This window comes from Somniosus microcephalus, chromosome 17 (genome assembly GCF_052327205.1).
Source record: "Somniosus microcephalus isolate GS21.2 chromosome 17, FLI_Smic_1.0, whole genome shotgun sequence".
NCBI classification, from domain to species: Eukaryota; Metazoa; Chordata; class Chondrichthyes; order Squaliformes; family Somniosidae; genus Somniosus; species Somniosus microcephalus.
In genome coordinates this window covers 90,206,122-90,221,733 of record NC_141003.1, presented here as the reverse complement: position 1 = coordinate 90,221,733, position 15,612 = coordinate 90,206,122, and the positions used below count along the sequence as shown (strand labels likewise).

General features: G+C 47.1%; 1 protein-coding gene across 3 annotated transcripts in view; it reads right to left on the bottom strand.

Annotated features, from left to right (window-relative positions):
- Positions 1–15,612, bottom strand: part of sema3d (sema domain, immunoglobulin domain (Ig), short basic domain, secreted, (semaphorin) 3D) — a 428,206-nt gene that overhangs the window by 97,261 nt on the left and 315,333 nt on the right. For all 3 annotated transcript variants that reach the window (XM_086010839.1, XM_086010838.1, XM_086010840.1), the window contains 3 exons: positions 9,316–9,430; positions 8,078–8,147; positions 3,974–4,118 (listed from right to left, as the gene is read on the bottom strand). In XM_086010839.1, coding sequence (XP_085866965.1) covers positions 3,974–4,118; positions 8,078–8,147; positions 9,316–9,430 — 330 coding nt within the window. The remainder of the gene's footprint in view (positions 1–3,973; positions 4,119–8,077; positions 8,148–9,315; positions 9,431–15,612) is intronic.

Genomic DNA, 15,612 nt, shown 5'->3' with positions numbered 1-15,612 from the left:
TTGTAAAAGTCAGCATTGCTGGTTCAGCAGGACGGGAGTTCAAGCTGTTACGTCAAGGGGAAGACTAGTGGAGGAGTCACGCTAGCAATGTGAACCGGCTACACCACAGCGATGTTGTTCGGACCGAGTCAAGACTAGAGACTGAATCTATACACTGTTCCCACAGAGACTGAACCTGTGAACTGTTTCCCACAGAGACTGTATCTGTAAATTGTTTACCTGAAGTTGAATATATGTATGTTAATGAGAAATAGTATGTTGTAAGCTAAAAAGGGAGGATTGTAGTGTATGTAACCGTCTACCTTTAAGAGACTATTGTATGTAACCGTTCACCTTTAAGAGAACTATTTTAGGTGTGGCACTACTTGTTTGGCTTCTGTATATGGTAATACCGACGGTGACCACACTGGTATATAAGTGCTGTGGCATGATTTATAGGGCAGATTCGCCCTGACCTTCGAATAGTAAAGTCCTGTTGTATGTTACTCCTGAAGTCTGTGTCGTAATTAACTGCACAACCCACAGACTTTACAAATATGGTTGTTATAATTACCTACAGCTTGCAAACTAAAGATATGAAAATGGAATTATGGCAAATATTGCATTCTAAAAGTGATGTTAAAGGGGTACAGGGAAAGGCTAGAGAAATTGAATGAAAGTAGATAGTCTTGGCACAGTGATTTGCTGAGTGGACTCCATCTCTGTTTTTAGTTGTTCTCAGGATGTGAGCAGTACTGACGAGGTTACATTTATGGTTTGTCCTAGGTTGTCCTGAGTAGGCGGTGATCGACCTTCTCCTTTATCCAGTGCAGTCCTTATGGCGATGGTGTTCCCACGATGGTGTTAGCTAGTCTGCTAACCCAGATAAAACAATAGACTGCACAATTTCCTATTTTTCTGTCTGCTCCGCTATGCACTGCTGACTGAGATGAAGGGAATGTTATTACAAGTGTGAATTTTTTTGGCTTAATACACCTGCCAAATATAATAGGAAAAAAAGAACTACCAAGACACGGAAACAGTGACGTTTCTGGCCAGTACACGGCGAGAGAATTGAGCTCAGGAGGTCCCAGGTTTCAGCTGTTCTGAGATGGCTGAACTCAATCAGGGGGCACAGTAGGATTGCACAATTATCCTCAGTGCCTGAGTTAGGGAGGGGGGGGTGGAAATGAGCCTGGGTTCCCTCTCCTGATCACTATCTGCCAATCCCTATCAGAAGCGCACGTGGGAATGCTCCCACAAGCTGCCAGCGGGCCAAAGGATTTTTGTGGGCCTCGGAGAACACCTGCTCCACCTGGCCCACAAAAATAAAGATTAAAACGTCTTTGGTTGTTTTCTTAAGCATCCTCCTGTGCTCCTTTTAAGGACCACTGGTTAGGTCGCTCAAGACTGATACAAATAGATGGAGCATCAGTGACACATGCTTCAACCATTTATACCTCAAAATTGCAGTCAGGGTCCTTTGTACCTCATGGGACCCCGATTAGCATATTACAAGTGGCACTAGAACCGCCTTTCTCGGGACCCTACCCAAGGTGGCAGTCGTTGGAGTGTCAGCGCGAACAGGGATCGAACATCATTTTCAGGCCACTACCACCTCAATTACGCCAGGCGGAGGTGCTTAAAGTAAACCCCAACATCTGCGTGATGCTTTTAAAACCACTTTTACATTATAAGAGTTTAGAGAATAGTCTATCGATAATGAATTTCAACCTGGTTCTTTCTAATTTCACAAGAAAACCCAAACCAGCAGTTTACTGGCAGCTGTTAAATCCACTTTGTAAAATGTATCGCGGAGAAAGGGGGTTCTCAACCAAAGGGCTGAGTGATTAAATACATCACGGGCTGATGGGCTGAACTACAGAGGCTGAAAGTTCCAGGTTCGATTCTGGGTTGGTGCTAAAGTTGGTGTCAGAGCAAGCGGGCTAAGGAGGTTACAAAACCACGGGGATTTCTGCTCATTTCTTCTCCAGTGACACTTGTTGAAAGTGTGTGTGTGTGCGTGGTGTCAGGTGAGGTTCGGATACGATGGATAGAATAATCTGCCGTCACGCATGGTCTTGTCGTGCACATGACAAGTTTGCTAGCCCACGTTGAACCTAGCTTAAGTCACAAGTTTGAAGAGGGGAGAATAAAGATTATGTAAGGAAATATGAAATGGAAAGAAACAAAGAATATTAGTTGGAAAGCGGGGGGAGGAAACATTTTGAAGTTTCAAAGTTGTACAGTATTGTGTTATTAACTTCAGGTGTCTTTTAGTCTGCTATTTCCCACAATGCTAGCTCCTACCCTGTTAAACACTTGTTATTAATTTCTAATTATAAAGATATCAACTGCAAAATTGAGCACTTTTTTAATACCCTTAAGAGTGCCTTTAGAAAAACATCGGACAAATAGACAGCAGAAATACGTCCTGTGTTGTTCACTGATGTAACAGCTGCTGCATCAGTATCAAACATTGCATAAATTCTTCACAGGTCCAACCCTGCCCAAGAGGGTAAAATAACTTCAACAAGTCATTTTCAGTACAGCAGGTGTGATTTTAATTTCCATTATAACATTTTTCCAAACTGAAACAGATTTAAATTATGTCAATAAAGATTAGCCATGCCTCTAGACTGGAGACAACCTTGCCGTAATACACCAGGTTTTCATGAATGATCGCGACACTCCTATTATGAAGCACGCTAAATGCCAAGCTATTTCGTTATGATATGCCCCAATTAAAATCATCTTTCAAAAGTATGCTGGCCCTTTCAGAATTGACAATCAGCAAGCACTCTGTACTTTAAGGAAAAATGCGACTGAAAATGTATTTATAAGGGCACAGACACTAAATGCATCCACATCAAATTCCTCCCTCCGCTACTTTAAAGGAGAACACAGTCAGAAAAGAAGGAAGGGAAAAGAAACGGGAAGAGGAAAAGAAAACAGTTTCACACCTCTGATACAATGCATTATGGGAACACGCCGTCTGGTCTTTTCCTAGAGAGATGGCATCCTGTCACCAGCTCGCTAATACTGCTTAACCACACAATGATGCTAATACTGCAAGTTGGCTTTGTGATTGCCAGTTCACAGATGGACCAATAGATGGTGCTTGCCACAATGCAATCCTTGATGGGGGAGCCGTGGAACGGTGTTGATATCAAACAATAAAAGCAGATCTCCGCTCAGCTTCAGTGATACCATGAGTGAGCTGGGGAGGAGGGGAGGGGAGGAGAGGAGGGGAGGGGAGGAGGGGGGGAGGGGAGGGGAGGGGAGGAGGGGAGGAGGGGGGGAGGGGAGGAGGGGAGGGGGGGAGGGAGGGGAGGGGATGGGGGGGAGGGGAGGAGAAGGAGGGGAGGGGAGGGGAGGTGGGAGGGGAGGGGGAGGGAGGTAGGAGGGGAGGGGAGGGGGAAGGGGAGGAGGGAGGGGATGATGGGGGCGAGGGGGAGGGGATGAGGGGGAGGGGGGAAGGGATGAGGGGGAGGGGGGAGGGGGCGAGGGGGAGGGGATGATGGGGGAGGGGATGATGGGGGGAGGGGATGATGGGGGGAGGGGCGGGGGAGGGGCTGGATGGGGGTGAGGGGGGAGAGGGGGCGGGGAGGGAAGGGGAGGGAGGGGAGGGAGGGGGGATAGGGAGGGGAGGGAGGGGGAATGGGGAGAGGGAGATGGGGAGAGGGAGAGGGGGATGGGGGAGGTTTGATGTACAAATATTAAAATCTTAAAACATGTTAATTAATGTCACGAGAATGTCATTTGAAGATAAAGAAAAATGATCTGTTTGGACACGTTTACTGCAGTTTGAGGTCCTTTGTGCATTAACCGCTCGTCTCCTGCTGCTACAGGGATACACTGAAATGGCACAGAGTCTAGCTGCTTGTGCAGTGAGGCAACATTAAAACCCTCTCGTCAGTGATGCACAGTCAGAATAGCTGCTTTCAGTCATTAATACTGCGAATAAACAGCGCAGCCTCTGAAGCGTACTCACTGTTCCAGGGCGTGGGTAAGGGATTCGTCCATCGTACTCCACCCAGCGATGGTCGGGGCCTTCTTTGTGAGCATAGGGTCCATTAAAAGCAGCACGAATGTCAGCCATACTGTACACACATACTGCGGAGCCCTTAAAGATTGAACTGAGTAAAAGAAAAAATATATATATACAAATTAATAGCAATGTTGTGGTCTTGTGTTATTTCTTTATTAAATAATAATATTTGGTAGATAAAGTCAGATGTGCCATTTACAGAGCTTCCCTGGTACTGTGGCATGAAAATAAGCTTCATATCAAGCAAGTGTTAAAAGTACACTCGAGGAACAGCACCTCATCTTCCGATTAGGCACTTTACAGCCTTCTGGACTCAACATCGAGTTCAACAATTTCAGATCATAACCTCGGCCCCTATTTTTTCAGATGGCAGCTGTTGATGATTCAGCTATTCCTATTTGCACTTCTTCTGGACACATCTATTGTTTCTTTACTTGTCCCATTCCCTTTTGTCATTTAATCTCTCCTGCCTTCCATCCTATCACAAACCTTCCCTTTTGTTCTTTCTTCCCATCCCCCCTCTCCCTGCCTCTGTACTGGCTTAAAACTTGTTACATCTCTAACCTTTTCCACTTCTAATGAAAGGTCACCGACCTGAAACGTTAACTCTGTTTCTCTCTCCACAGATGCTGCCTGACCTGCTGAGTATTTCCAGTATTTTCTGTTTTTATTTTAATAGTACCCTCTTGTGTTAAAGAATAACAGGGGAGAAGTTGGACTCATGCCTGAAATGGGCAGCAAGTTAGCGGATTACTCGGTCCGTACTAGAGCAAGGCCTGTACCAAATACGGCACCGGGCATCATCTGCATTTAACCGGTAAGTTGTGGCGCCAAGCAGACACCCAGAAGCAGCTCGCCCAGTACCAATGGAAGCCATACTGCTTCCTCCTTGTTGCTCCCCAGTATAACCAGCGTAGGACCCTGATTGGCCGAACCAAATCAGCCCGCTGCCTGTTTCTGGCAGGTGTCCTGGGCAACTAAAGGGCGCCTGATTCAATTCTACATGAAGTGGACTTCCGGGGTCAATTGGGCGCGGGAGATTGTGACCCGAGTTTGGACCCTTTTCGCCTATCTCACATCTGAAAAATGGGCTAAATCAATGTCTAATTTCTCCCCAACATTTTCAAATGTTACATGCTCCCTAAGCAGAGGATGAAACTGATGGTCACACCAAACCATATATTTAGTCATTGACTCTACTGAAAGCTTGTGTATGTTACTGATTCCTGACTCTATTCTGAACATCGAGCTGACCATGTTGAAAACAGTAATAAATATCTTCACATTCAAAAATAAAAATGCAGATTCATTGTTAAAAGCATTCACATTAAACTCATCCAGTGGCAGATATGCTGGAAGGTCACTGCAAAGCAATGGAACAGTTTCCATCTTCATACACCAAGCACTCCCAGGGCAGGTCAGATGGGTCAGATGCAGAGCAAAGTTCCCTCTAGTCTGCTCCCTAAAACAAGATAATCCTCAACCTCAGCATGGCACCTATTACTGCCCTGGTGGGATATTTTTCCATTGGCCTGCTTGCCCATCCTGATGGCAGTGGTGAGTGAGCGACCCAATCTTGTGCCAATCAGCACTGAGTTACGAGTAGCTTTGTGCGGTGGGATTTATCCCAAACTCCGACAGATGGTTGAGAGAAGCAGAGACTTTCATCTCAATGTGTGGGCTGGATACCCGGAGGATACAAGACAGCGAGCAAAACCCTCTCGAATACACAATCCCAAACATTAATCCTGTAACACACATTACAGGAACCACTCAGGAAACAAAATCACTTAGAATTCACCAAACTTAACAAAATGATATAGGACAGTGAAAATAAACTCACCAACTGATTAAATACAGATTTCTGCTTCACAATATTTTGTGATAACTTGAACAAAATAAAAACCTTTATTTTTGACAATTTCAATCCCTAAAATGATTGCCATGTAGGGCACAGTATATAAAAGTAAGTGTGTACACTACTGTCTGTCTGTTCAGTTTGTCTGTAAATATTCTGAGCACAATTGCCTCTCCCATTATTCCAGGATTCCTCTTGCATTTGTGGATCAGGATATTCAGTGACCTATTCCAGTAACACTTTCCATTTCACGTTTTCTTTTCTCCCAATGTTCTTCCCACTTGCCCTGAAGGCACTGACTCGAGCTGGGCTATGGTCCCACAGGCGCTGTCCGCTCTCAGGGTGGCATTCCCAAATATCCTTTCTTCCTGTGCCCAGGCAATGAATGTTGAGAAGCTGTTTGATTGTGAGGAACAACACAACTGAACGAGATCCTACCCAGCCTCAGTGTTAACCCAGGAACCTTTTCCAGCAATAAGCTCTCACAAAATAGCCAACACTCATCATTCCTGAAATGTAAGCTGCACACACCACAGAGCTTCAGAATAGAGCAATATTAATCACTGATAATAGGAAGGACCTATTTCCCTTAGCAGAGAGGTCAATAACTCGGGGGGGGGCTTTGATTTTAAGTAATTGGTAGAAGGATTAGAGGAGAGTTGAGGAGAACTTTTTCCACCCAGAGGGTGGTGGGTGTCTGGAACTCACTGCCTGAAAGGGTGGTAGAGGCAGAAACCCTCATCACATTTAAAAATACTTGGATATGCACTTGAAGTGCTCTAACCTACAGGGCTACGGACCAAGAGCTGGAAAGTGGGATTAGGTTGGTAGTTCTTTTTGGCCGGCACAGACACGATGGGCCGAATGGCCTCCTTCGGTGCATACATTTCTATGATTCTATGATTCTAGTAAGAAGTATAGAATTTTTTTTTAAATTCGTTCATGGGATGTGGGCATCGCTGGCAAGGCCAGCATTTATTGCCCATCCCTAGTTGCCCTTGAGGTGGTGGTGGTGAGCCGCCTTCTTGAACCGCTGCAGTCCATGTGGTGAAGGTACTCCCACAGTGCTGTTAGGGAGGGAGTTCCAGGAATTTGACCCAGCGACGATGAAGGATCAGCGATATACTTCCAAGTCAGGATGGTGTGTGACTTGGAGGGGAACTTGGAGCTGGTGGTGTTCCCATGCGCCTGCTGCCCTTGTCCTTCTAGGTGGAAGAGGTTGCGGGTTTGGGAGGTGCTGCCGAAGAAGCCTTGCCGAGTTGCTGCAGTGCATCTTGTAGATGGTACACACTGCAGCCACAGTACGCCGGTGGTGGAGGGAGGAAATGTTTAATGTGGTGGATGGGGTGCCAATCAAGCGGCTGCTTTGTCCTGGATGGTGTTGAACTTCTTGAGTGTTGTTGGAGCTGCACTCATCCAGGCAAGTGGAGAGTATTCCATCACACTCCTGACTTGTGCCTTGTAGATGGTGGAAAGGCTTTGGGGAGTCAGGATGTGAGACACTCGCCACAGAATACCCAGCCTCTGACCTGCTCTTGTTGCCACAGTATTTATGCGGCTGGTCCAGTTAAGTTTCTGGTCAATGGTGACCCCCAGGATGTTGATGGTGGGGGATTCGGCGATGGTAATGCTGTTGAATGTCAAGCGGCAGTGGGTAGACTCTCGCTCGCTGAAGACAAATTACAGCACAGATGGCAGCCATTTGCCCATCTCACCAAAGCCTGCAGCAGCATTTAACTAGAGCTGACAAATCCCATTTCTCTGCGTTTTTCTAGTAGCCTTTTATATTATTCCTTTTAAAATACTTATCAAATTGTGTTTTAAAATAATGTTATAGTTTCCACCTCAATAGCCATGTGTGGCAAAACCTTCTATGGTCCTACTAACACTGTGAACTTCCCTCTTGTTCCACTAGTGGTAATCCTGGTTCTACAATCCTTGTTATCAATTCGTCATCCAATGGAAACTATTTCACTATTTACCCTCTCAAAACCTTTCATAATTTGTTAAGGGAGGTTGACGTTAGAAGAATCGACGACACTTGTGTTAAGCTAACAGTTTAAAAAAAATGTCTATCTTTATCTTCAATACAGATACATAACAGTAGAAATCCTAGATTGATCCATTTATCCAGACTGCACAACACACACTCTTCATGGATGGTTCATGTGCCGTTCGTTAACATTTACCTTGTAGTAGTGAAGACTCCATAAACAACAGGATTCCTTTGATCTCTCGTATGGAGCAGAAACACATCCTCTTTGCAAAGAATAACAAAGTTATTAAAATTAATAATTTGAAAGTCAGAAATGTGTTAGGTTCTCTCTCATCCATATCTTCTAAACACTTTTCTGTCAATCTATTATCATAGTTTTTAATCAATATATGAACATTGTTGTCCCATTATGCCTCATACTGATGAAGCCCCTTGGATCAGACCCCTCTGGTCATCCCCTGCTCTGGTTGTAAGATGCCAATCTTTGGCTAGTTTGCCCAATGCTACAGCCAGGGATGTGATAATAAGCGAAAGAGGGGAAGGCAATTCTCTCATATACCCACAGCCCCTCTCACAGAAACTAGGGGCAGCATTAGCCCTGCCCAAAGAGGCAGGTCAGACTCCTCAGACCCCTGCTCAAAGGTGGTCACCTACATGTAAAAGGCACAGGTCGACAGAGAAAAAGGAAATTAATAACAGATAAAGGCTGAAGGAATGGTGCCCTGCTATTCATTGGCCCCTTAGAACAATTTCAAATGTATTAACACAGGAGAACGTATTCAGTCCAATCAGGCCAGCCTGCCAGCTATTTCTACCATTAATTCAAGTGACACGTATTTTGAGAGGAGTGAATTGGCTGATGATTATTTTTCAAGATTGACAACAAGACCATAATTCATGGAGCATTCCAGGATTGCTAATTGATGATTCCTGTCTCCTCTCCAGTTTTGGACTCAGAAAAAGTTTGCAACCTTATTTATTGATGTTTTAACCCGGCAGATTCTGACCCTATCGAGATCAGTGGAGCAGATAGACATAACAATGAGCCCATCACATCTATCATCGCCCCCAGTGCAGACTAGCAATGGAGGGGGGAGCGGGCTGGCAGTCTGCTTACCCGTCGACAATGGAAGCCCTGAAAGGGTAACGGGACTGTAGCAATGCTTGAATCAAGAGCCTGTTGGTTGTAAAATCACAATACTAATAGTTCTACTAATTTAAACAGTCAATTATAAACATTGCTCCTTTAATCCTCTCTGTGTAGCTATGCTGAGTCTCAAATCTGCCCACACAATCCTTTCTGAAGCTACTTTAAGAAACAGGTTTGAACTTTAATAATCAACGTATTTTAAAGACATCCCTGATTAACGTTCCTGTACTATTTGCAAAAAAGCAAAATAAATGAAGTCCCAGAGTGGAAATTTTACTTACGAAGTTCATCGAAATAGGTATCAACCCCATCGGGACCCGGGACAGAACACACCAGACGGGCTTTTAGGAACGTGGTCCACCTGTTGATGAGGCTGCGTTGTCCCCCGGCATCATTCTGTAATTAAAGAGGATTGTAAGAATATAAATTTACAAAGAGTTTGACCTACGGTTTGACCTTCAGTTGGTTGTGCCGAATTTGTCCCAGATGAGGTCACCACATAATTATCTGCGGGCACAGATCCACTGCGGTTTGGAATTAGACATGATATTTGATAGAGGTGTACAAGATTAGGACGGGTTTGGATAGGCTAGACGGGGAAAGGCTGTCCCCACTAGTTGATGGTACAAGGACGAGGGGACACAGATTTAAGGTTTTGGGCAAGAGATACAGGGGGGATGTGAGGAAAAACTTTTTTACGCAGCGAGTGGTGAGGACCTGGAACTCGCTGCCGATGGAAGTGGTGGAAGCGAAGACACTCAGGGCTGGATTTTCTAAGCCCTGAGGAGGCGGGCATGGAGGCGGGACAGCCAGTAAACTCGGAGAAAGTGGGGGCGGATGGCAAAGCCACCCTCATCCCACCTCCGTGCCCTTTTGCCAGGAGGCGGGAAGATGTGCAGCTCCTGGTCCCATCTCCTGGAGGCGGGAAAGGCATTTAACCCTTTTAACTGCCTGTTAACAGTGCCATTTTGCCTTCACAGGTGAAGGCTTCCCGACCTTGGAGAAGCCCACCGGGTTGGAGGAGACGTGAAGGAGGTCTGCGGTGGTCGGCGGCACCTGGAAGTAAGGTGTAGAGGTGAGTGATGGGTGCAAGTGTGGAGTGGTAAGTATGCAAGGTGAGTGATAAGTTTAAAAAAGTGTTCACTTACCTTGTTTTCTTCCTACAGCCTTTAGCCGCGGTGGATCGGGAGAGCCGATATCCTCCTTGTCAATTTCACAGGCTGGCTGTTGGAACCTCCGTTCCAACAGCCATGTGAAATTTACAAATTTGAAAGGTTTGATGAGTCCTGAACCTAAGGACTCATCAAACTAAAGAGAATGTCAGTGTTTGACAGCTTCACAGAGCTGTCAAACGCTGACATTTCTTCTTTCAAGAAGTCTTGATAGATAGCACGTCTGACGTTGATGTGATCGGACAGTGACTTCCTCCCTAATTGGCCTGCTGAGCCCGCAGGGTGGGCTTAACAAGCTCAATCAGGGGAAAATCCCTCTGGTTGGTCAGGCGAGGATGGAGGCGGGACATTGACATGACAAGCAGCTGTCCCGCCTCCAACTCGCCTCCATTCACAAAGTCCAGCCCTCAATGTTTTCAAGGGGAGACTGGATGGGCACTTGAGGGAAATAAACTTGCAGGGCTACGGGGATAGAGCGGGAGAATGGGACTGACTGGATTGCTCTACAGAGAGCCGGCACGGTTTCGATGGGCCGAATGGCCTCCTTCTGTGCCGTTACAACTCTATGACTCTTTGGGAGACAGTTCCCTGAAAATGAATGCTATCAGTATTGGTTTTCACTCAGCCCTTTCCATGGCTAAGAGGATCAGCACTTGGCAGATGAACTGATTCTGAGTATTGGCCAATGTTGCTGTTTAACCGACTGCTGCCAAATGCAAGAGAGCAAACCATTGCAACTATCACAGACACTGCCAGACCTGCTGAGAGCTTCCAGCGTTTTTGGTTTCATTCTTCAGATTTCCAGCATCCACAGGATGCTTTGCTTTTGTCATATTGCAAATATCTCTCCGAGGCACCATTATGGAGTAGAACAGAACCAGTTCTGCCTTCGAGCCAATTTATGTAGTGGAATATTTCCGGAAAAATGGAGCAACTGCAAGTGGCTCAGAAATCACAAGCAGACCCTTCAATCATTGGGGAAGTTACTGTAAAGTTCTCAGTCTCACGGGGATCTTTCCTGTTGATGAGGAGGAATCCAAACAGGCCTGCAATAGAGAGCGCGCTGGGCCGACGGGCAGTCCAAGGGCCGAGACGTCTACAACCCAAACCTAAAATAAGGGGCCCGATCTGAGGGGTGTTGACAGCACCAGGTTTGCCATCTGCAGCAATCAGTGGAACCCTGTCCCAAGGATGGCACTGGTGCACATGATGGCAAAGAGGAGGCCCTTTACAGGGTTACCCCATAAGCCCGTTTGGTTGGACTGCCCTCCAAGTTTAAACATAAATCAAAACACGGCCATTTTCAAAGCCTCTGGCTGAGACTCTAATTGGCTTGTCCCCCAGTGCTTGATCATTAGATCCCATTGTCAGAGTAAATAGGGCAATTACTCTCTTCCCCTCCCACTGGGGGAATGGCATGCTCTTTGCTTGACATGGCTTTATTACGCTGCAGCTCAGAAGACCCACTGTGAATAATGGGAACAAAATTGGCGTCCCACAACTTTGGCACCCAACCTTTGCAGCTTGTTATATCAATATAATTCTGCACAATAATGTTCAGCACAAGCAAGTTCCAGGAGTCATTCCTGGAGCTATTATTTGATAGAAAATATACACATTGTGAAAGTTCTTTGGGGCACTCTGTCCTCAAAGGGTTCAAAGGATTAAATTAATCAACAAGAGTTTTATATTGCTTATTAATGTTTTGTTCATTAACCTCTGACCTCACCAGAAACCACTGATTCGCCAAAAGCTTTTGTTGTGAATTTCTGGCGAGGGCAATGGGTTAATTACCTCCGATAGAAAGCCAGCACATGTACTGTCTTGCCAGTTAACATTCCTCATTCATAAAAAAAGCTCTTAAAAACGATTAGGCTGAATGTTCCTTTCCTCAAAATATTTAGTTACACACTAAATTAACCCTTTATTTACCAAATGTTGATCACCTGTTACAGTCCAGACACTGTTTATAATATAGCATCAGAAAATTATTTCCTGTACAGTCCTTACTTTAAATTCTATAAGGCGTGTGACAGGCGGCAGCATTGTAGGTTGCTTAGCTGGGGAATGGTGGGTCGTGCTGGTATGTGTCTATAATAATCCAGCATAGCATGATTCATTAATTAGATTTATTATGGTTTTCAATGGCATCACATTCAGCACCTTGGCCTAGATTGACCCAGTAACTCAATTGCTAAATAACAACAGAAAATGCTGGGACAAACTCAGCAGGCCAGGCAACATCCGTGGAGAGAAATTAGAGTCAACGTTTCAGGTTGAAACCCTTCGTCAGGACTGAAAAAGCACAGGAAAAGAAACAGATTAAAAGGCCAGTTTGGGGGCTGGGAAAGAACAAAAGAGAAGTGAAGAGACATTGGCCTAGAAATTCGGTGGGGTTAGCGCCCAATTAGAGGCGTTAGAGGGCCTTGCGCCGGAATTATAGCCGCGATCGAAATTGCGTTGGGCCCTACCATCGGCGTTAGCCGGTAGCGCTGCGCCGGAACCGATGACGTCATCGGTGTGCGCAGCGTCCCGGTTGCCGTGGTAACGCGGCCGGACGCCCAAATTCAGTTGCGGCCGCCTCGCCCGTGGCAGCCGCAACCAACAATTGTTCAACGGGATGTTGCAGCACGTAGCGCCGGCGCATTAAGGTGGAGTGGCGGCCGGCCGCTTTCCCGGCGGCCGCCTGCCCGCACCTCCCTCCCCGGACTCCTCCACCACCCCCCCCGCGGCACTGATGTGTGTGGCCCGCGAGCCCGGCATTTCTCCGAGGTGCCGGGCTCATTTGTCGGGCGAATCGACCGGTCAGCGGTCGGCTGCAGGCAGCTCCTCCTTAACAGAAGGAGGAGGCCTGCAGTACCCCAGCCTGCCGCACCGCATCGGGTGCCACAGCGGGGGATTAGCGCCGCAAACCTGCATTCAGCGCCCATAGCGAGGCGCTGAAACCCTCCATTAGCGCCCGCAGCCGTCTGGGCGCGGGGCAGCTGAATTTTTGGCGGGCGCAGCGGCAATTAACGCGGGCGCAAAATTTCGGGCGCAAAAGCCCTGGCGGAGGCAAACCTAATTTCTAGGCCATTAAGAGGTATTCAAAACCAGACGAGATGGTGATAGGACTAGTGGAGACAAAAGACGGCTCTAGATTAGGTGTGAAATGCGCTGGCAGAATGGGAGACAGCTGCCATGTGGGAGAGAAAAAAAGGGGGAAGGGCACAAAACAAAGGTGTGGATAAAAAATATATATAAAAATATAATAGGGGCCAAGGTTATGATCTGAAATTGTTGAACTCGATATTGAGTCCGGAAGGCTGTAAAGTGCCTAATCGGAAGAAGAGGTGCTGTTCCTCGGGTCTTCCGACCATCTGCGTACTTGATCTTCACCACTTTCACACACTGAGCTAGGAACCAACAGTTTGTTTTAAGTTCTGATCGTGCTGGATTCTATTTATGGCATCATAAGGGCTTTAAAACACAAGTTGCTGGTTCTCACATTAATGCTGTAAACTGGCTTTGGGATCTGCCTGGTGGGAGGATGGGAATGGAGCTAGGGGAGTGAGGGGAGGAGGAAGGGGAAGAAGTGAGGAGGATGGAATAATGGGGAAGGGAAGGAGAAAAAGGAGGTGAAGGAACGGGGGTGGGGAATTGAAGGTGCGAGCAGGAGTAAGGGAGAGGGGAAACCATAGGAGCAACTGGGAAGGAGAGGAGCAGTTCAAAGGAAAAACGTAGAGGAGGCAACTGAGCAAGGGACAGTGGGAAGGTGAGCTGGCAGCAGGAAGGAAAAGAGAGTGAGGCGCAGGGCAGAATAGGAGCTAAGGGGCAGCAGCAAGGGGAAGGAAGAGGCACCAAGTCAGAGTGTGGGACTGTAGGAGCAGACCTCATGCAAGCTGGCAGGATTGCAATAGCATAGTAATTATGTTACTGGATGAGTAATCCAGAAGCCTGGACTAATGATCCAGAGACACGAGTTCAAATCCCACCACGGCAGCTGGGAAATTTAAATTCAGTTAATTAAATAAAAATCTGAAATTAACAAAAAAATTATGGTGACCATGAAACGACTGGATTGTAGTAAAAACCCATCTGGTTCACTGATGTCCTTTAGGGAAGGAAATCTGCGGTCTGGCCTATATGTGGCTCCAGACCCACAGCAATGTGATTGACTCTTAACTGCCCTGTGTAATGGCAGCTCACCATCCCCTTCTCAAGGGCAATTAGGGAATGGGCAATAAATGCTGGCCTTGCCAGCAATGCCCACAGCCCGTGAATGAATTAAAAAAATCACCTTTGCTTTGCTTTCTGCTGCTGCCCTGTCCTGGCCAGATCCATCCTGCCATCAAAGACTCTCCCACTCATGACCTGCCAGCCTATGACTCTGGTGGGATCCCTCTCTTGACCATTGCCCCACACCCATCATGTAAAAATACAGACTCCAGCATTTGGTGGGCCACTCCTTGATCATGCCACACCATGCCAAACCCTGCCACCTACACCAGAAAATAAAGAGAAAAACAGAAAAAGGATCAGAAGAGGACAGAGAAAGGAAGCGAGGACAGAAAGAGAGGAAGATGACAGGCAATGAAAAGGGAGAGGCTGTTTGCACCAACTTACCATGAGCAACAGCATGGGAAATGCATTAGGAATACATTAAAAGCTTTGCACATAGGGGGCACTTCCAGTAAGCATTGCACTTTTAATAGATTTCAGCCATCTTTTTGTTAATTGGTCCAAAGTAAATCAACAAATTGAAGAGGGAGGGAATGTAGGAATTAAACGCGAGGAAGATGGTGAGAAAATCAATGGTCCTGATAGAACTTTGTGCATCATATGACATAATGGCCTAGAAATTCAGTTGCGTTTGTGCCCACTTAGGGGCGTAAGAGTGGGTTGCGCCGGAAGTTTTTTAGTGCCCGAAATTAAGTTGGTCCCTAACATCGGCGTTAGCCGGTAGCGCTGCGCCGGCACCGATGACGTCATCGGTGTGCGCAGCGCCCCGGTTCCAACGCGATTCCGTGCCGAAGGCCAAATTCAGTTGCGGCCGCCTCGCCCGCAGCGGCCGCAAACAACGTTTGAAAAACGGGGCCTTGCAGCTCCAAGAGGCCGGCGCATAAAGGTGGAGGGGCGGCCGGCCGCTTTCCTGGCGGCCGCATGGCCGCACCTCCCTCCCCGGACTCCTGCACCACCCCCCCGCAGCATTGCTGTCTGACTCCCGCGAGCCCGGCACTTCTCCGTGGTGCCGGGCTCATTTGCCGGGGGAATCCAGTGGCGATCTCACGGCTGCAGGCAGCTCCTCCTTAAGAGAAGGAGGAGGCCTGCAGTACCCCAGCCTGCCGCACCGCATCGGGTGGCGCAGCGGCAGCTGGACGCCTGAAATAGACATTCATCGCCCCATGCGAGGCGGCCAAACCCTGC